The sequence below is a fragment of the Lycorma delicatula genome, chromosome 9 (genome assembly GCF_047948215.1).
Source record: "Lycorma delicatula isolate Av1 chromosome 9, ASM4794821v1, whole genome shotgun sequence".
Taxonomy (NCBI): Eukaryota; Metazoa; Arthropoda; class Insecta; order Hemiptera; family Fulgoridae; genus Lycorma; species Lycorma delicatula.
Genome location: NC_134463.1, coordinates 31,123,625 through 31,147,037, shown reverse-complemented (window position 1 = coordinate 31,147,037; position 23,413 = coordinate 31,123,625). Strand labels below are relative to the sequence as shown.

Below are 23,413 nucleotides of genomic sequence, written 5' to 3'. Positions count from 1 at the left end.
CGAGTAAAATTAATTTTTAAGAATATTATCACTAAGTGGTGATGATAAATTAAAAAAAATAACTTTTTAAAATTGTTAACTGATTCCAACTAGCATTGGAATAAAAAGTGTTTTCGCAAATTATAACATATTTAAATCTAATTTTTCTAAATGTCTCCTTAAGGCACAAAACTTGAAAAAAGATCAATTTTTTTTAGATTTTTTGTTTTACTGATCTACATACTTTCCTGTTACAGCTACAGCTGTGAAAGTAAAAACATTATTACCTTATAAATTCCAGGATATATATATATATATATATATATATATATAGAGGGCTTCTAAAACTAGAAAGATTTCTTTCACATCAAACTGATGTATAAAAATTGTCTGTTTGAAAAAATTGGTTTAAAAAAACTGAATAAATCATTTCACCCAGTAGGACATCCATATGAATAAATTAACTTTGTTCTGTGGGAATTTGTATATTAAGCAGGAGTTAGGAACTTGTATTATATAAATGAGTTTTTAAAAGTTTACTCTTTTTGTGGTGAAAGTTATAAAATAGCTTTGCTCATATTTCTGAAGAAGGGTAGTGTAGAGGGAAAGCTTACTAAGTCTTAGCGAACTTTTTTTTAAAACATATCTAAAAAAGTATACTCTAGTCAAATTGTAGAAATTTAATTTTTTAAAACACATTGTTTGCTAAATATCAATATTTAATCTTCACTTTAATATTTTTCCTTACTTTACATCCTTTTATTTTTCAAGATATTACTCCTAGAGATGGGTTAACGTGTTGAAGGAACAGTTTATAACCTTTCCTATAATCAATAAATATATGTAGTTCTACTGTTCTTTTTATAGAGGATGAGTTTTAATTTTTTATTACTCATTCTTAAGTTTAGTCAACTTTTTACTGATAAATTTCCTTTTGTTTTCTTTTAATTTTTTATTAATATAAAATGATAAAAACAGAAATTAGTAAAATGTTAACTGAATATTTCAAGATGGAAATATTCTAGATTTATTTTTGTTTGTAAGTCAGGCTATTTTTTCTTTATTAAATGTGAGAAGTACAGATGGTGCAGTTATGCTACATTAACTTTCAAAACCATAAAGTTAAATTAGCCTGTAATATATTAAAGAAATAACTCATTTATCACTATAATTTAAACCATGTAATATTAGTTTAGAGTTATCACATTCATTCAAGTTTCATTTCATTTCATTCAAATTGTAATCACTTTCACCCAAGTTCAAAGCAAAGTGATAAAGTGTGATAAAAATCAGTTGTATAAAATGTTAATTTTTAAAAGTATGTAAAAAATGTATATCTTTGTTTTATACTTATCATGGTATCAAAAGTTCTTCTATTGTTCTGTATATGGGATAATTTTATTAAATAGTAGAAGTTACAGCAAAGCTAAAACTTAGGGGATGCCTGTATTAAAAAAAATAAAAAAAATAACATGTGCAATTATAGTCTAAGTTTTTTTTTACTAAACACGTTTTAGGTATTACGTTCATTAAGCATGTGTTTTGGCTATTAAGGTTTTTGGGGCATAGGAAATGAGGTTTTTTTTGATAATTAGGGGTCCTTCACTGTAAAAATATTATAAAATTGAGGCATATGCTGGAATCATTTAAATAAATGGAAAATTTCAGAAAAGTGTTGTCATTTGATGTAAAAAAATTATCATTAAGTTTTTTGAGAAAACAGTCTGTTTTAGGAGCAGTTAGTTTATTGCTTAAACAATTAATAAAAAAATTGTACCAAACTTAATTTTTCTAGGAGAATAGAAAAGTTATTATTTTTTTGTTGTTGGTTATTTTAATTCTGTTTTCTTGAATTTATTCTTACATTAGTGATAAAAATTTAGCTAGCAGCCCTTGAACATTTATATTACTTATTATCTTTATCTTTATCTTTTATTTTACTTATTATTTTTTTAAATAAATTTTAGTTTGTGTTGAGTGCTTTTATTATTAGTTACTTATAATTGCCAACAGCATATTTGCACCCAGTGTTGTTTAATTTCAGTGGTCTATCAAAATCAGTTTATTAAGCATGGTTTTGACCTTACTTTATATATATTTCAACCAGTTTTTCCAGTTGTTGCCAGATCTAGGTGTATGTGTGTAGGCAAAAGCAATTACTGCTACTGGCTGCCAAGCCTGCAACTGCAAATATAAGTGTAAATGTACCGGTAAACTTGCCCTGAACAGATTCAGGTCACTCACTCCTGAGATGTTTGGTTAATTGAAACCCAACCACCAAAAAACATCAGTATCCACAGTCTAGTATTCAAATCCATATAAAAGCAACTGCCTTTACATGGAACCTTAGAACTCTCGACTTTGAAAATCAGCTGATTTTGTTATGATGAGTTTTACCACTAGACTAACCCAGCTGGTTAGTCCTTACTTTATACTCTTCAATCTACTGGTTATTACTGTGTGAGATAATCCAGATTTTGTAGAACCATCAGGTTGTAAGAAATGCAGTTTACTTTAGCCAGAACGTATGACTTTTATTGGAATTTTACTTACTAATTAGCTAACTGAAGTAGTGAGTGAATGCTCTTCTCCAATGTTACTCTTTAATTATTTTTATTTTATAGAGGTTTAGGAATAGTCAAATGAAGTAAAAATTAGTGTTCACTGATATAATAAGTTATCAAAGACTCACTTTTAAATTATGGAATTGTTTCTTTCATAGGATCTTGTGAAGCTTAAATTATCATCACTTTCTGTAGCAGAATTGTTGTCACATGTTTTTGAATGGTTAGGAAACTACTTAAGGATGTAATTGAGTAATATATTCAATTCACGACGTGATTGTCTAATACATAATTTTTGTCAAGTCTTAAATGTTTGTAAATTTCATATCATTCATGTGCGTTGAAATGTTGGTGTATTATTAATATTAAAATTTTCAAGTTGTGGTGGCTAGTAAGTATGATACCTTAATTAGTTGAAATCTCAAGATACTGAGGGTGACCTTGTTGTACAGTCCCACCCATGTGACTTTTTAAGATGAAAATTTAATGGCATCAATGCCCCATATGTAGGAGTAATCTTACCAAATTTAGTCAAAATCAGTAGTTCTGGAGATATAAGGTGATTTAGAGGCCAACATCAAACACACACTTGTACATATGAACATTACCAACCTGAAAATTTCTGTCCAATTTTTTTGGTTCCTTAGGTGACAAAACGTCAAGATCCTGTGAAAACCGCATATGCCCAAATTGGACCGATTGCAATACTTTCCCTTCTAGAGATATAGTGCTATCTAGACGGGAAAGTAAAAATTGTAATAATAATAATTTGTATTATCTTCATAATTGGGTAAAACGTCTTATGTCATAGATTCCAAAAAAATATTCCAGCCATGATTTTTGTATTTTTTTAATTTTAAAAAAATGCATTCTGAATGAAAAATGTTTAAACTGTTTCTAGTTTAAAAAATGAGCAATAGTACACAAAGTTTCACAAAATATTTTGGATAAAAACTAAATTTTAAAATTTACTTAACTACTCCCTTACTAATAATAAAAAATAAATACCCCTTTCTGCCAAAAGAAGAGCAGAAGAATTCTGTTAAATTCATTAAATATACCAGCTCATTTTGTATAGTGATCCCATATTATAAATTACAGTAAACAGCTAGATCTATATAACACAGCCTTCATAGAAAAGATGTATTTTTATTAGAGATGCTTACAATTTTTTGTAAGGAATATCATGGGCTACTACTGGAGTGGTTTTGCTATGACATGTAACAGATGTCACTATTTTAAATATTTTTACTTGAAATAATTAATCAAAAAACTTAAGGTAAATAATACATATAATTGAATTCCAAAGAGTCACAATGATAGTGTCTTTATGTCATTTATCTATATTAGTTTCCTTATATTTATCAAGAAACAGATTTTTTGTGTACTGTATTTCCTGCCTAGGTTTCTTGTTAGCTTTTATCTTAGTCTATTCATATTTAAAAAAAATAAAATAAAATGAAGTTTAAATGAAGTAAATTTAAAAAAAATTAAAAAATACCTTAATAAAATAGTAATTGTACATTTCTTTACTCCTTTTTAAAATTTGGGTCCAAATGAAGGGTTAGCAAATGGTTGATAGTAGTTTGGTATTAATTTATCAAAAAATTTTAATTCAAAATTTTGAAGAAGAGTTTTAAAAAAATTATTTTTTATTTTATGCATTTTTTAAAGTTGGTTTTATTATTTAAAAAAAGTTTATTCTTTTATTACATTACAAGTAGCCAACAGTTTAACCTACCCATAACCTACCTATATGTAGAATGACCAACAATTTAACCTACCCATATGTAGATACATATGGACCTGTTTGAAGCTTAATAACTCCAAACTCTTTGAACCAATTTTCTCTAAATTTGGGTAGGACAATGTTGTCCTCAAAGGAATTTATTATATAAAATTTTTGCAAATTTTGAAAAAGGGATGGGGTTGTTTTGACCAAAATAAAATTAAAACATTTTACTGGTGCATTTTATCAAAAGATATTAACAAAAGTTGAGTCCCCTTTCAGTATAAAGTTCAATTTTTTTTTTTAATATTCACCCCATCCCCCAAAAAAATTCTTGACCTTTTTTCTTTTTTAGCTAATTTTGTTTCAGAAAAGGAGTTAACGGAAATTTTTATATGACTATTTTCTACATCTTTGGGGCTTTAAATGACTAAAGGTTTTTCTACTATTCCATTCCTATAGTCTATGACTGAAAAATCATTTTTTGAATTTTTTAGAAGTTTAAAAGCTCAATGTAAAAACCCATTGCATAAAATGTGAAAATAGTGATATTTCATTATTTCCAAATGTCTAGTATATTTTTTAAAAGAATTGGAAAAAATTTTGTCCCCTCCTAAAAAATTACATTTCAATTTATTTATATTATGGCTGTATCTTTTTATTTTTTCAATATTTTTGAATAATTTAAAAAAAAAAATTAGCATTGTCACTTTGGAGTTGTTTTTTAACATTAATTTTACCCAATTATTATAGAGTAAGAGCCTCCAAAATAAAAAAAAAAATTGTAAGCATAAAAGTCACAAAATGACCCCTTAATGCGGGGCTCCTAATGTAAAATAAAAAAAAAAATATAAAAAATTTTTTGGAGTTTTCAATTTAGTTTATTTAGTACTAATTTTAAAACATAGTCATTAGAGAATAGTCTTAATTCCAGGGCACTCATTTAAAAAAAAAAACTTTTTTTTTCAACTCTAAAACTAATTTTAATGTGTATTAGAGACTGTTCACTTGATTTGGGAACTTCAAAATTTGAAAAAAAAATTTTTTTGAATTATGATGCTGTCTCTAAATTACTATTATTGTTTTTTTAATAAAAAGTTTTTAAACATTTTTTAATTTATTATTACAACCTAAGGGTAATTTTCTTTTAAAGAAATCTTATCTGATTTTTCACTCTAGAGTAAGGGAGTCCCCAGAACTAAAAAAAAAAAAAATTATTTGAATTTAAAAATTTTGAGGTTTAAAGCTTATTTTTATAAATATCAAAGTTACTAAAAAACTTCTTTTTGATGCAGGGATTCCAAATTTAAAAAAGAAATCAAAACATTTTTTTGTATTTTTTTGATCTTAATTTATTTGTAACTAATTTTAGAGCACATTAGACATATAAATTAACCCTTTGATTTGGAGACCCCAGTTTTTAAAAAAAAGTAAGAAAAAAGTGTTTTTACTATTTCGATCCTAATTTATTTTAAACTATTTTTTTTGTCAGATAAGTTTTGTTGGTAATTGTTTCATATTAAGATGATGATACTTCATTGAAAATATAAGATTAACATTTAACTGTTGAATTTAATTGCCGAACCATATCAGTGTAGCCAAAAACGTTTTTGGAATGAAATAAGAGTTGCATGACTTGACTGGTTAGCCAGGAAAATCATGCATGCTGTAGGATTTGCCAGCTTTTTTTCATTACCAGTTCTTCCTTATCATTCTATTCCCACAGTTGTCTTGTTTGGTTTCCTTTACTGATTAAGTATCAAAGCGAAGCAATTAGCTTCTATCTCTGTGGCAAAATGGTAGCATCTCAGCCTTTCATTTGGAAGTCTCAGGTTTGAATCCCAGTCAGGCATGGCATTTTTTATATGCTGTAAAATTTCCATTTCATATTCATAAAAAAAATATAAAAATTTCTTTGTGCAGTACCTTTATACTCAAGTTTTTATGTTGACTAAAACTGATATTTGTTTGTGTGGAGGGGCATAATTAATCTATAAGTATTTCACTAATTTTAATGGAGAATATATTACATTGAAATATATTTGTTTCAGCTCTAGGAGTTAACAGTGCTCCAGGTTCTGACTGGTCTCTTTCAAGAACTTACAATGAAAATGGTTTGTATGTACTTACATATTTTAAATTATATTTTAACCAGTTATTTCCAAAAAAAAATTATTCAACAAAGATTATCTTTATTTTAAAGATAATCTATTTATTCTGTTCTTATGGGCTTATTTTTATAAATTCTTGGAGGAATAATATTATTATGTCTAAAATTAATTCTAAATTTGAAAAAAAAATTATTCAATCATGAAGTGATGATAAACATGACTAGGTGGATCCTATTTTTTTATTTTTGCAAACTATTTTTTATTATCTGCATAAAATAGGCAGATTTGCATCACCGTCATGTATGTTTTGCGAAGACGAGGACTCTGTTGAACATACAGTCTTCAAATTCCGAAAGTGGGACATACGACGAAATAGGACGGGTATTGCACAGTGCACACCAGATACCCTTGTGAACTACATGTTAAAAAACAATGAACATTGGAGGAGAGTCAACATATATGCCCCGGAGGTAATCAGGAGTAAAAATCAAGAGGAGCGGTGCCGGGGCTATTAGTATAGGAACGGGAGGACAGCCCCAGAGGTGAGGGCTGGGCATACCCAGGTGTGCCAGTGCCTATGATCCTCTGGGGATGGTAGGCACAGTAAAAGAGAAAAGACCCGGCGCTGTGTTTTGGGCAGATATGTCCAGACATGGCATTAAGAAAGGACACAATAAAGACTCCTCAAAAGAGCTGACCGGTGAGCCGACCTACCATGCCAGATATACAGCCGGTTGGTGGGAAGGCTTGTTCGAATAACCAGACACTCATCTGGGTGAAGTTATACCCAACAGTCTGGACCGACCTAGAGGAATAGGGGGAAAAAAAAGATGGATCCTATTTAAATTATGCTAGGTTATACCCATTGTATTAACTTGCTAATTCGTGTGTGTAAATATAAAGAAGATACAAAAATTTATTAACTGTTTACCTCTTAATAATTTGCAAGATGTAAAATAAGCTAAAAGATAAGTGTTTTTAGCTGAATGTAAATCTGAAATCAATGTCTTATCTGAAAATCAGTAAGCATGTAATGAATCAGGTTCAATTTCCAGCAAGAGTTTAATATTCCTTTTACCTAAAATTTTTTTCATCTCATCTTACTTGCTAAAATTTGTGCAGTAGCATGTCTGAGTTTATAATAATAAAATAAAACAAATGGAAATTCACACACTGTGCAATGTAAATTTTTCATTAATCTTATTTATGTTATAGAAATAGTATGTTTGAAACTGGTCAACTGAGTGCTGTATAAGTGTATCCAATTAATGTGAGGTATAAATACATTAATTAATCTTTCCTTAAAATGCTTTTAATTTTAAGAATGAAACTAAAAAATAATAAAATAAATAGTTATCAAAGCAAAGTAATTTGATTAGTCACCGCCAGGTCGCTATTTTGTCCATCTACATTCACTTTATTGATGATTACAATTTGAACTATACACGCATTGTTCTGATACTTGTGTTTAGTTTGAAATGAAGTGTCTAATTATTTTGTTTAAAAGTTTGTTTTTGTAAATATTAATTCTTTCAAAGGTGATTTTCATGGAGAGACGAAATATCAATTATGAAATGAACTTCACTTCATACGAAGCATTAGTACTTCTTTTTGGAAAAGGAGAAAACTATCACTGGGCAAAGACTTTGTTTTTGATGGTATCACAGCCAATAATGAGCTGATTTACATTCATTAAACTAAAATAAGGGTGTACAAAATTAAGCTTTAAATGTAAATAAAATTTCATTTTAATTTTCCTTAGTTAAACAGTGTTACCTGTAAATGATTTTTGATGCTTCTTTTGCAAGGAAATTTTTTGTTAATTTTATTTTTAATAAACATTTTTAATAAATTAATAAACATTTATATTGACATACACCGACTCTTAAGATAATCTTTAGAGAATTTTGCGTAAGTATCAGTTGAAGATTAAGTAATTCATTTACATTAAATTGATTACAAGGTTATTGAATATCAACATCAAAACATTTTTCTTCTGTAAACAGTTATTATTAAAAAAAAAAAAATAAATAAAATAAATAAATAGAAAAAATCTTCTTAAAAATTATTAAATCTTAATAGTAACACCACAATTTTAAAATCTGATTCTGAAATCAAATTACAAATTGAGCAAATTTATTTTATTTTCATTACTTTTGTAATTGTAATATCTGTTTTGCATTGATCATTTGATTTGTTCATACAAATATAATTAACGAAATATTTTAAACTCCTTGTTTCTTCATTGTTTATTTCCAGGGAAGAGTACTTTGAGAGTTTCATATTGTATATTTTAATTATTATTGGTCGTACTAGTTTACCATAATTTAATATATATATGTTTTTTTATTATTACAGAGAACAGCAGAAAAAATTGTGAATTTGGGGGTCAGGTATATTTAGATCAACAAGAATGGTATCCAGATTCTTGTACTTATTGCCGTTGTTTTAGTGGTAGTATTGGATGTAAACAAACTGAAAATTGTACTCGAGGTAACCATTACACTTTTATTTATTTTAAAGCAAAGATTACAATGTTCAACATAAAATTTGGAACTGAAAAGGGAGTAGGTATTCTATATAGTATTATATATGCTGAATCTGAATATGTATTTGGAAACAACCCATCACGTAATGTCCTTAAGTTACAACCCCTTAAATTTATTTGTTTCATCATTCATGAAACAAACAATACAAATAAGTTAGAATGTCAATATATTTGCTTATTCACATCTGATTTACATTGTGATGCATGCTGTAGATCTATATTTGATACATAACAGTCGAATGATATCATTTCATGTCAAGCCAGACATGTAAAGACATGTCAGTGGGTCAAGTAATGAGTAATTCAATGTGATGAAATTTTCTTCAGTATGAATTCAGCTCTTGGTATGATTTGCGTGTTCTTTATTTGTGGTAGTGGTTGTATCATACACATATTATAAAGATTATTTCATAAGTGCCATAAATTTAGTGAAAGATTTTTATGATAAAACAACTTTTGGTATTATTGTATTTAACATCAAGATTTGTGGGTGTGTGTGTGTGTGTGTGTGTGTGTGTGTGAGTGGGCGCATGTGTACGTGCGAGAGAGAGAGAGAGAGAGAGAGAGAGAGAGAGTGTGTGTGTGTGTGTGTGTGTGTGTGTGTATTGCACTGTGCTTTATTGCACTCCATGGTGAAACAATTTTATGAAGTATTTTAAGTAATTAAGTATTTATAAATTAAAATTTAATTATTTTGAAACATTTAAGATTAAGTTTTTGGAATGTTTAAGATTAAATATTTCTGTAATATCTTAATTTACTTTCATTCATTAAAACAATTTGAATTTTACAATGAATAAAAATTGGGCTTTTAAAAATTCTCTAAGTATTTTTTTGTTATGTTTGCGGAGAATTCACCACAATAAGTCAACGAAAACCAGTATCGAATCTGCTGATTACAAACATTATTTTGATTGTCCCTTGGCAGACCAAAATAAATCCTGGGCTCCACATGTTGCAAACATCATTTGCTATGTTAAATTAACCTAGTGGTTAAAAGGAAAAAAAGAGTATTTGCCTTTTGGAGTACGTATGATTTGGTGAGACCCTACTAACTATTATGATGACTGTTAATTTTGCTTAAAAAATGTTACTGTTTTCAATTCAAACAATATAAGCAGTATTGCATACCAAAATGTTCGTTCAGCTATGAGACCAGTACTTCATAGTGTTGATCTACTGATTCTGATTGCTCCAACTTCTTGCAAAGAAATTTCTGATTCGTCAGAGGGCTCAGCCAATGAATCCTCAACTTCAATAGATATTAATTACATTCCAGAAAAATCAAATATTGAACCTCACCTCATCACACAAGCAGAACTGAGGAACTAATTCATAATTTGTATTTTTCGAAACAAGCAGAACTCTTAGGTTCACGTCTTAAAGATTGGTATTTATTAAACAAGGATACTAAAATTTCAGTTTATAGAAATTGAAATTGAAATGAAAATTTACTGAAATACTTTTGAAGAGATGGTTTAATTTGTTTCTGCCATGATGTTAGAGGGCTAATATCTGAACTAAGTTTTCTTCTATACCGGTAGCCCTTGCTGTAGGAATGAAAGAAACATATGAAAGTATGTCAAAAATTTTAAAAGCTATTAAGTGTGATAAACACTCATGGCGAATCACTGCTGACCTGAAAGTAATAGGGCTTCTTCTCGATCTCCAGAGTGGCTTTACAAAATATATTTGTTTCTTCTGTTTGTGGGCTAGTGAGGCTACAGATAAACAAAATCAGATAAAAAAATTAGTTTACCCCCAGGATAGGAAAATGTCAATGTTCCCCTTCTCAAAGCAGACTGTATTAATTTACTACCTTGACAAATAAAACTAGCTCTGATGAAGAATTTTGTAAAAGCATTAAACAAAGATGGACCTGGCTAAATATAAATATTTAGCTGAGGATTTTTCACAATTAAATGAAGACAAATTAAAAGAGAATATTCATTGGGTCACAAATAAGAAAATTAATTATTGAAAATATATTTACAGTAAACTGGATCCTAAAGAACTAGCATCATGGAAGTTATTCAAAGATGTTGTTTCTGGTTTTCTTGAAAAGAAAACTATGATCAGGTTATAAATGAACTGTTTGTGAACTACAAAAATTTAGGCTGCAGAATGTCATTGAAAATTAATTGTTTACATTCTCATCTGGACTTTTTCCCTTTAAACTTGGGTGACATCAGCGATGAACAAGAAGAAAGATTCCACCAAGATATATTGCAGATGGAACAATGTTATCAAGGCAGATGGGTTGAATCTATGATAAGTGACTACTGCTGGATGATAAAAACAGAAGACTTCACTGAACACAAAAGAAAAATAAGAAAAAAGAAATTAAGATAAATATAAATGTCTGCAAAATAAAATTAGGAATTTTAATTGTAATATTATTATTATTTTTATATTCTATTTAAGAAGTTTCTCAATATTATAAAGGGTCATAACTAAAAATCTGAGGCTGATGAAAAAAACTGATTTCATTTTAAGATTCAGAATAAAAGATACATTCTAATTCATCTACTTTTTTCTCGGTTCCATATTAATTTTTTTTTTTGTTGATCTATGTTATTAAATAAGCAAGATTTAATAATAATAATTATTTTTATTTATACAGTACTTATTTACTGTATACTTATTTGTACTAAGTACTTAGTTTCCCTAGAGTTTATTATCATGGTGTATTTTTTTTATTGTAAATCAAATATCCAAAATTATCTCTATTGATTAAAAAAATTAACTCTGGTTGTTGCTTAAATTAAAACAATAGTTTTAGATTTGTATTGGGAATGAGCATTTCTGACATTGCTGAGTTTGATTTTTTGCAAGTGGCATAGCATTTCTGCTGTTAGTTCATGAATCACTTTTATTTCATCCTGATTTTGAACACAAACCTTTTTTCTGGATTACAAAAGAATATTTCCATGTATATTGATTAATAAAAAAAATTAAAAAATAGTTTAAAGGCCCACATTTTGTATTTATACTTTACAATTGGATTGGAATTCTTTTACTTTTATAATCGCGTATAGCATTTTGTATATGTCATGTTTAGGTGTTTATATATTTATAATGCCTAAGTTTGCTATTTTATTAATGGGGTTATAACCAATGCTCCATATATTTATAATTAGTACATGACTGAAAAGGAAATATTTTTTATCATTATTTTATTGAATAATTTCTGTTATCAGTCTATTCTGATAAAATAAATTTCTACATGGTGTTAAAAATAACAAGGTTTTTACTTTAACTGAATTTTTGATTAGTATAGAATTCACGCATGTAAAAATGTTAATATTTAAAAATGGAAACAGTGGATTTTCTTAATCATATAAATAAAAATTTCTGAAAACTGCTTTGTATAAACTTTTACTTTCCTGCCTAGTGCTAAAGCAGAGCTATAGCTTTAGAAGGGAAAGTATTGTAATCAGTTCAATTTGGGCATATGGGGTTTTCACCAGAAAACGTTTTGACACCTAAGGAATCAAAAAAACACAAAAATTGGATGTAAATGTTGGCGTGTGTGTGTTTGGTGTTTCACATCTTTTATCTCCAGAACTACTTGACAAATTTTGACCAAACTTGGTCAGATTACTTCTATATATGGGGCATTGATGCCATTCAATTTTCAACTTAAAAAGTCAAGGGGGTGTGGCTGTAGAGCAAAGTCACCACCCTCAGTATCTCGAGATTTTGCCTAATTAAAGTTTTATTTTACTTAGGCACATTTGTTAACAATTAAAAAATAATATTTCAAAAAAAAAAATTTTGCAAAATCACACACCCCAACCCAAAAAATGCAGTAAATAAACTAGTGACTAAGCAGGTATAATGCATCATTAGTACTCTCTCTCACCACAAGGAGTGCTAGTATAACACAATGTACAACTGCTGTAGTTGTCTGCTATATTGTAACGTCGTAGTTGAATGGTAGAGTTAAATAAATGAATAACGTTTAAAGAATATAATGGTATTTAAATTGGCCACTAGTATTGCTACATATTTCATAAATGAGATACGTTATGCATGCACAGTTTAGTTAGAATCATTGAATTAAATAAACAAAAAAATATTATATGTGTGTGTGTAAGCCTTGCATCAGAAGAAAGCCGCGTGATGTGAAAGTCTGAAAATTGTGTTGTCAGCAATTTTTATTTAAAATGAACAATTACTAAGCTTATGTTTCCATTTTGTTCAATTAATGAAAAAACTAAAGTATTTCAAAATACTGCATAAACAGTTTCAGCCTATGTTTTTCCAGATTATACTCTAGTCACATGGAGTGAGTTATTGTTTTGAAAATTTGTTAATGTGTAACAAATTAAAAATAAATGTCTATTATTTTTTTGTAATTTTTTGACAGTGACAAAAGGTAGGTAATTGCCCTTTTTTAACCCACCGGATTAGTGTAGTAGTTGGAGGTTCAAATCCTAGTAAATGGATTTGAATACTAATCTTGGATACAGTGTTCTTTGGTGGTTGGGTTTCAATTAACCACACATCTCAGGAATGGCCAACCTGAGACTGAACATAACTGCGTTTCAGTTACATTCATACATATCATCCTCATTATCAAAAGGTGCCCTTTTGATAAAGTGGATGGGAACCTTTTGATAATGAGGATGGGAATATTTCTTATTTGACTGCTTTGGTAGTGTAAATTGTTAAATGAAAATTAGATCAGTTATTAATATAATTGGAAGGAATGTAAAAATACATGCAGCAAAATCAGAGTTAGTGCTATACTCCTGTACCCAGTGCCATACTAAATAGGCATAAAAGTTTAATATAATCAAGATATTGAAATTTAATATTATCTATGTGGGCAGGAACTCCCTTTACACTTTATAAATCCAGCTAAGTCTGGCTCTACTGCTGCCAATTCTCACTGCTGATATTGCTCACTACTGCTTGAAAAGGTGGTGGGAATCATGTTAGCCAGTGTGTTCATTCATGTTAGGATAACCTTACTCATACTCAAATGTGGAATGATGGTGGATATGAGTGCGTTCACTGTCGAGTATTTGTTAGCTTGTGTGTGGGTCCACGATTGTCTACACACTAGTAAAACACAGGAGAACATTATAATGACTTCACTGTGCAGTTTGGAAAATTGTCACCATCATGGCAAACGCTACTGACATGGGAGAGGAAGGATTTTACAGTGGGACGTGTTCTTGATGTGCCACACAGTGGGAGGCCGAGCACTCGAGCTGAGACATATGCTGCTGTAAAGGCATTGATTCAAAGATCAATACGCAAACGTTCTGCAGAGTTTTTGTTATGCGGAAGAACTTGAATGTTAAATTTTTTCGTCCAGCCACAGTTAATGAGTTGTGTGACAGTTACCTTGAATGTGTGTTTATGCTTGTCAATTATTGCTTGAACGCTTTGATAGTAAACGATAAAAACAACATCATGTTCTCAGATGAGAGTGTGATTTATTGAAGCTCTTGTAACAGAAATGGTTTTTCTAGGCAAAAGACAATCCTCACGTTTTTGAGGAAATCGAACACCATCTACCTCATGTTATGATTTGGGCTAGGATGACATTTGAACATCTCCTTGGTCCTTATGTTTTCGATGGTGCAATTATCTAAAAATGATCAATGAGTAGTTGCTTCCAGAACGAGTGGCAAAAGAGATGCTCTGGCGCATTTTGCTTTGAATGTCTGCAGATACTTCAATGAAATTTTTCCAGATTGCTTGATTGGATGTGAGTTAACAAGAGTTACCAGCTTCATTGCCTTGGCCAGCAAGAATTTCTGACCTCACCACAACTGACAATGCATTCTGGGGTTTTGTAAAAGAATAGATCCGAAAACACAGATGCGCCAACAACAAGCAGCTCCATGACGCTGATTGGTCTGCATTTGAAATGATCACCCTTGAAATATGCAGATGAACAGCCATACATGGAAGCTTACACATACAGCTGTATTTTGAACATGGTGGAATCCACATAGACATTTTAGATCCATAGAAGTTAAGCTGCACCTGTACTAATAATTTCATAACTAGCATAAAGGGAACATTATATACTCATAACTTTTTGTTCAAACTGTCTCCAAGTCAGTAAGATCAGTTTTATTAAACTGGCGTATAAAAATCTAGATACTAACTAGAATTCATTGTTTAAATATTCATCAAAAGCATAGCTGCTATGTTGAGGGTTTATTTTTCATTTATGTAACTTCTCTCTCGTTGGTCCCACTTTATTGGTTAGTGAAATTTTAATCAGTGATATTAAAACAAAAAGAATTACTAGTTTTAAAATCCTTCTTTAAGAGTTTTCCTTTATTCATTGTTATTAAAACTCAGTATAATGTTGTTGGTATTGTGAATGGGAAGAGCAGAAAAATTACAATTATATTCGTAAAATTATATTAATTATGTACTTTTTCTATAACTCGAACCAAGATAAAAATTGATAGAACATTTAACTGTTTTATTTATAAACACTCACTTGAATTTAAATAAAAGAATAAAATTAAATGAACTCAATGGACTCAATTTAAAAAATTATCTTTTAATCAAGTGCTAATACATAAAAGTGTGTTTAAACATGTATGTTATGTAAGTTTAATCATGCAAGTGATTAACATATAATCAAGATCACTGTTGTCATTTCAACCATAGCAAATAAGTGTTTTTTTGTTTTTTTTTTTTAAAGAAATAACATCATTTTATCAAAAATCATTGAAAAAACTTATTTACTGTAACTAAAATAGTAATTTTCAGTCACTAGAAACTTTGAAATTAAAGTAGTGAACATATTAAGCAAATGAGACAAACTATTTAAATAAATTCTTGAATTAAACAACTTAACATTAATGTTATTATTGTTATCTGTTAAAATTAAATAAATTACAAATATGATGCAAAAATTAGTTACTACAGTGTATTTCTTCTGATAATTTACTACCTCATTACCAACAAAGAAAAAATAAATTGTAATTTGAAAAATTCAATTTAGGAGTTGGTCTTATTCAGCTTCAAACCTACCATTTTTGATAAACTGAATTTTAATCTCAATAGTAAAAGAACATAACTAATGCAACGTTAAACAAAATTAACTGTGCTTTTAATTGTCATGTTTTGCTTTGAAGCACCTTACTAAAATGCTAGGCTTGTCATCATTATTAAGTATTAATTATGCTTACATATATTCTTGCATAAAATGTAATGGCATCTATTGGGGCTCCTTCAGAAAGCCGGAATGAGTTTTTAAGATACAAAAAATGGAGTCCATAAGTATGAGTTGAGTAGACATTTATTTAGAAAATCAAAATTTTTGTTAACTTATCCTTGAGTTTATATATATGAATATGTAATGTGCTTGCTAAAAAGATTGGTCATCTATTCTTAAAAAAATAATTACACCTTTACGAAACCAGAAAACAGAATTGTTTTTGTACAACTCAGCGGAATACTTCAGCTTACAGGAAAGCGCCTTATTATGCTTCTGTTGCCATTTTTAATAAATTGTTGAACAATTTGAAAAATCTTCCCATCATTTTATTTAAAATGTAATTAAAAAATGTCTCTTACGGAAGCAAAGATACTTTATTGATGAATTATTAAATATAATAATTAAAAGAAAACAAAAAAAAACACAATTTATCTGTATCCTGTTCAACATGCTCAAAATAATTTTCAATAGCAACTTCTAAGTACTGAATTATTTTGTAGAAATTTTTTATATTTAATATATTTACCTTAACAGTATTTCATGTGCTTGTAATTAAGTAATTAATAAGTACTTTAAACACATTTATTTTTTATCTTTTAATTTGTTTTTATATTTATAATTTATGATATATTGACATGATCTATATAATGGGTTTTTATGTTTCGGTCAGAATAAATATTTATTTATTTATTATTGGATTCTACAGAATTATAGAAAAGCTCTAATCATAACAGATAAGTTATATTATTACTGATAGGATTAGATTAAAACCAAGTAATTTGAGTAAAAAAGAGAATGAATTTAAAATTTTACAAATATTTTTATTTTATTTTAGATCATCCTACAGGAGAAGGTAGTTGTGAAAGTGTAAGATGTCCTAAACTTGATTGTATTGGATCTCAGTATACACCTATAGGACAGTGCTGCCCCATCTGCGCAGGTTAGTTGTTTTTTTTTTTTTTTGTCTTTAGTCATCTGGTTTGATGCATCTCTCCAAGATTCCCTATCTAGTGCCAGTCATTTCGTTTTGATATACCCCTACATCCTACATCCCTAACAGTTTGTTTTAGATATTCTAAACGTTACCTGCCTGCTCAGTTTTTCCCATCTACATGTCCCTCCAATATTCCAGGATGCCTTAATGTGTGCTCTGTAAGTCTGTCTTCTTTTAACTATATTTTTCCAAATGCTTCTTTCTTCATCAGTTTGCCACAATACCTCTTTATTTGTCACTTTATCCACCCACCTGATTTTTAACATTCTCCTATAGCACCACATTTCAAAATCTTCTAATTTTTTCTTCTCAGGTACTCTGATCATCCAAGTTTCACTTCCATATAAAGCTACACTCCAAACACATACTTTCAAAAATGCTTTCCTGATGTTTAAACTAATTTTTGATGTAAGCAAATTTTATTTCTGACTGAAAGCTTGTTTTGCCTGTGCTTTTTGGTATTTTATATTGCTCCTGCTTCTTTCAGCTTTAATAATTCTACTTCCCAAATAACAAAATTCTTCTACCTCCATAGTCTTTTCTTGTCCTATTTTTATATTCAGTGGTCCATCTACTTTATTTATACTCATTTCATTACTTTCATTTTGTTCTTGTTTATTTTCATGCAGAAGTTCTTGTGTAGGACTTCATCCATACCATTCATTGTTTCTTCTAAATCTTTTTTAATCTTGGCAAGAATTACCATATCATCAGCAAATCGTAGTATCTTTATCTTTTCACCTTCCAATGTTACTTTGGATCTAAATTGTCCTTGTAACTTCACTAACTGCTAATTCTATATAAAGATTAAAAAGTAACGGAGATAGGGAACATTTTTGTCGGACTCCCTTTATATTACAGCCTGTTTCTTATGTTCTTTGATTATTAGTGTTGCAGTTTGGTTCCTGTAAATTTTAACAATTGTTCTTCTATTTCTATACTAGAACCCTTAATTTTTTAAAATGCTGAACATTTTATTCCAGTCTACGTTATCAAATTATTTTTCTAAGTCTATAAATGCCCAGTTTCTTGGTTTGTTTTTCTTTAATCTTCCTTGTGCTATTAATCTGAATGTTAAAACTACTTCCCTTGTCCTTATACATTTCCTGAAACCCTTTTTTCATAAATATTACACACCAGTTTGTATAATCTATCTATTGCCTCCTCATCTGCACTGCGCAGTAATTCTGCAGGTATGCCATCTATCCCAGGAGGCTTTCTACCATTCCAATCTTTTAATGCTTTCTTAAATTCAGATCTCAGTATTGTATCTCCTTTTTCATCCTCTTTGACTTCTTCTATAATACCAGTTTCCAATTCATTTCCTCTGTATAACTCTTCAATATATTCCCCCCACTGACTGACCTTTTCTTTATATTATAAATTGGTATACCATCTTTGTTTAGCACATTATTAGATTTTAATTTATATACCACAAAATTCTCCTTAATTTTCCTGTATCCTCCATCTATTTTTCCAATGATTATTTCTCTTTCCACTTCTGAGCACTTTTCTTCAATCCACAACTCTTTTGCTAATTTGCACTTTCTGTTTATAATATTTCTTAATTGTCAATAGTTCCTTTCTCCTTCTTCATCACTAGCATTCTTATACTTTCTACGTTCATCCATCAGCTGCAATATATCCTTTGATATCTAAGGTTTTGTACTAGTTCTCTTTGTTCTGCCTAAGCTTACTTCTGCTGATTTAAGAATCTCCTTTTTACTATTCTCCCATTTTTCTTCTATATTTTCTATCTTACCTTTTTTCACTTAGACATCTTGCAATGTCTTCTTCAAAAATTTTCTTTACCTCCTCTTTCTCAAGCTTTTCTAAATTCCACCGATTCATCTGGCATCTTTTCTTCAGGTTTTTAAACCCCATTCTACATTTAATTATCACTAAATTATGGTCGCTATCAATGTCTGTTGCAGGATAAGCTTTGCAGTTGACGAGTTGATTTCTAAATCTTTGTTTAACCATGACATAATCTATCTGATACCTTGCAGTATCACCTGGCTTTTTCTACGTGTATATTCTTCTATTATGATTTTTAAACGGGTGTTTGCAATTGCTAAATTATACTTTGTGCAAAACTCAATAACTTATTCCCTCTTTCATTCCTTTTGCCCAGCCATATTCACTCACAATATTCCCTTTCTTGCCTTTTCCAATTTTTGTTTTTCAATCTCCAACTATTATTAAATTTTCACCCCCTTTTATGTGTTTAATTGCTTTGTCAATTTCTTTTTATATGCACTCTTTTTTTTTGAAGTGGAGGAACTCCATTTTCAGGTGCCAAAGCTAACAGGTGTTGCTACTTGTTAACAGGTTCCGCAAGCTGTTGTAGAAAATGCATATGTATTCCTGTGCACTACTGACTAAACCTCCACCCCTGCTGACCCCACTTTCTGGAAAACCGCTAATAAAATATTACTTCAGGAGGGGGATAAGCACCCACACACATATTCGGTCTCCAAAAGCAAACATCATCCATACCAGATCACTACACGCACACACTGCACATCACAAATACTTAAAGGAGGAAAACATCCAGAAAAAATAGCATACCTAACAGGTACTAAGATGTACCACACACATTTATACAATCAAGCCAGCACAAGACAAGCGCACAAAAATCATGAAGACATGGCCACAAGACATAACTTATCCACCAAAGCACACTCAAAAGTTAATTAAATTTCCACAATCTTACCCAGAGTACACAAAACACACACCCACCATCTAACACACAACACAACTGAACTACTTACCAACATATTACTTACCCAAACGATCGTCAGCCATAATCACTAAAAACATGAGGAATGCCCTCAGGCACCGGGAGCGGAGTGTCCACAGCCTCACTGCACCAAAGCAACCCCCCTCATGCTCGAGAGGGCTCCAAGGCACTCAGCCATAGACCTATCCAACCTGGCACCCTCTGACGCCTCATTCCTTTGCAGGCTGCGCCAATGCTCACCATCTCCTACGAGTTTTTTCTGTGTTATTAAGTTCTTCTAAAAGCTTTCTATTATAATTTGCAATAATAGTCCACTGCTTCACACCCTGAAGCATTATCTTCTGAAAATCATCAGGTCTGAACATATCCACCCGACCCAGAACATCCAGCATGCACCTCTGCACTCTACCTACGCATCTACGCACTCTATCTCATCATCGTCATGGGCACTTGCAGGATATAATCTATCTGATACCTTGCATTATCACCTGGCTTTTTTGATGTGTATATTATTCTATAGTGATTTTTAAACTGGGTGTTGGTAATTATTAAATTATACTTTGTGCAAAGCTTCAGTCCCCTCTTTCATTCCTTTTGTCCAGCCTGTGTTCATCCACAATATTTCCTTCTTTGCCTTTTCCAATGCTTGCATTCCAACTTCCAACTATTATTAAATTTTCATCTCCTTTTACGTGTTTAATTGCTTCATCAATCTCTTCGTATACACACTCTACCTCATCATCATCATGGGCGCTTGTAGGCATATAGACGTTACCAATCGTTGTCGGATTAGGTTTTGATTTTATCCTTATTACAATGATTCTATTGCTATGCATTTTGAAATACTTTACTCTCTTCCCTATCTTCTTGTTCATTATGAAACCTACTCTTGCCTGTCCTTTATTTGAAGCTGAGTTAATTATTCTGACCAAAAGTCATTTTCCTCTTCTCACCAAACCTCGCCAATTCCTACTTCATCTACATTTAACCTATCCATTTTCCTCTTTAAATTTTCTAACCTACCAACTTTTTTTTTAGATTTCTAACCTCCAACTCATAGATTGTTAGTTTTTAATTTTTTGCAGTCCCTACCCAGAAATCTGAACGGGGGTCAGTTTACCTTTGGAATATTTTACCAAGGAAGGCACCTCCACCTATGTTACATGAAAATGTAAAGAGCTACATCTTCTTGGAAAAAAAATAGCTGTAGTTTTCCATTGTTTTCAGCTGTACAGTGCTCAGATGTTTGAGTGATGTTGATATGTTGATTAGTTTAAGTCCTTCTGACCTACGCCCTTAACAACTACTGAAAGAGCTAATGCCCTCTTTCAGGAATCATTCCTTAGTCTGGCTCTCAACAGATACCTCTTTGATATGGTTGCACCTTCAGTCCAGCTGCTTTGTATCTCTGAGCACTTAAGCCCCCTTACCATCGGCAAGGTCTCATAATTCATAGAGGGAGAGGTTAGTTGTATACCTTTTAATTAGACTTGGTCTGGTAAAGTTTAAGTTTTTTTGTGTTATATGTTTTTTGTTTTGATTTTACCGGCATTTGGTAAATAAATCTTTATTTATGTATACAAGTTAAGTTGACATACCATTTTTAGACAAATTGCCATTACCATCTACCACTTACCATTTTTAGATAAATGGTAAACTTGTGAATTCATCTGTTGTTTTCTATATAATTAATTGGGTTTTATCAGCAAATTTTGTCATTTACTGAAATTTTATATATTTATAATATATTATTCACTTAATTAGATTATATAGTAAGACATATGACGTAGGTGTACAGTAGTTCCCATTAAAACTATAGAACTTGACTCACAATAACGATTTGTTTATAAATTATTAAATAAAATTTAAATTGCTTGCTAATTTTCTGGGTACAAGATTTTATTTATTTTCTGGAAAGGAACTCGTAAAAAGTCCGATAATATTCCATAAAAAAATTGTTTTAAATTTTATTTACTTTAATTTTGTCCCGTCGTAAATAGTAAATTATTATGCAAAAAACTATTGAGGAAATAAAATTCAACAAAAATTTTGATTACTCGTAATACTGAATATTCCCCAGCATTTTCACTGCACGGGAAGACTTCACATCATATGGAATCTATTTTTATTTTCAGTTTTTGACAATAATGTGTTTGGTCAATTTCTATTTATGAAACTATAAATTGTAGTAACAGAAGAATGCAATATGAGCACAAAAACACAAAAAAATAAATCTGTCATTGGTAGATATGTTACAATGCATCTGTTACTGATAAAATAAAAAACATTTCAATTAAAAAAATAATAGATATTAGTGAGATTTCAGTTCATACAAGTGGAGTGTGTTGTTAAATGAAAATCACTTAATAAGTTTTACTTTTAGCAATTTACAAGCAAAACTGCAATTATGTCTACAACATGTAAAATGGCTTTTCTATGGAAAATGGTACTCATCTGTCTCTACAGAATTGTGGAACTTAAAATAAAATTTTCTATTAAATCAGTGATATCTCTGAAAACCTTTTTTGATTTTGATTCATAAAATAATAAAATAAAATTCAGTCTATTGTCTAAGTTCTACTTATGAACCATGTAAAAGTCATCATAAATAGTATACTTAAATAGTATACTTAAAAGTCATCATAAATAGTATACTTAAAAAATGACTAAAATATTTAATACCTGTCTTTTAATTTTTACTCTTCATTCTTTGTAAAGTTAGGTCGATTTATTCATCTCTTATAATAAACTTAAATTACAATGAAAACAATGGTAAATGAATAGTTCCAAGGTGGTTCAGTAATTCTTGACTCAAAGGAATATTGGATTCACAAAAATCCAAAAAAAAAACAAACTCAAACATTTTAATTTAAATATGAAGATAAATTAATATTCTGATCTTATGATTATACATATTTTTCCTTTTTTTTAAATTTTAAAATTAATCGAAAAAGAAAATTAATTTATATTTTGAGACAATAAAGAAAAAAGTTAATTGTTGGTTCTGTTTTTGTTTTGCACTACTACCCATTATGAACTTTGGCCTCCTCTTCGGTAGTTTTTCACACTATCAATAATGTTTCTCTACATCCCTCCCATCCAACACAACCAAATCCAATTTCACCTCGCTCATCATTTCCTGGGTCAATCCTTCTTCCCCTCTCTCTGAATATCACTTTTAGTTTTGTAACAGTATTCTTCAGTCTTTTCATGTGTCAAAGTTAAATCGTTTGGTCCTTTATGAAGCACACACTTTCTTTTCCATTCATTTGATTATTGAGCTCAATATTTCACTACATTTTCAATTTTTCTCCATCCTTAAAAAGTCTAAATACCTTCCTTTCAAAATAACCTGAAATGTTCTCTCTTTTCTTTAGTTATTACCCTATATTTTCAGCTGGTATACATATAGATACAAAACCAATTTGTACTGGTTATATCAGAATTTAGTAAATAATAATATTTGTTTCCCGCAAAATATTCTTGTTCTTAAGAAGTTTCATACTGTAATTTGTTATGTTATATTGTAGATAGTATTTATTTT

General features: G+C 29.8%; 1 protein-coding gene across 2 annotated transcripts in view; it reads left to right on the top strand.

Moving 5' to 3' along the window:
* Positions 1-23,413, top strand: part of LOC142330060 (uncharacterized) — a 117,325-nt gene that overhangs the window by 7,209 nt on the left and 86,703 nt on the right. For both annotated transcript variants that reach the window (XM_075375095.1, XM_075375094.1), the window contains 3 exons: positions 6,324-6,386; positions 8,742-8,876; positions 16,968-17,072. In XM_075375095.1, coding sequence (XP_075231210.1) covers positions 6,324-6,386; positions 8,742-8,876; positions 16,968-17,072 — 303 coding nt within the window. The remainder of the gene's footprint in view (positions 1-6,323; positions 6,387-8,741; positions 8,877-16,967; positions 17,073-23,413) is intronic.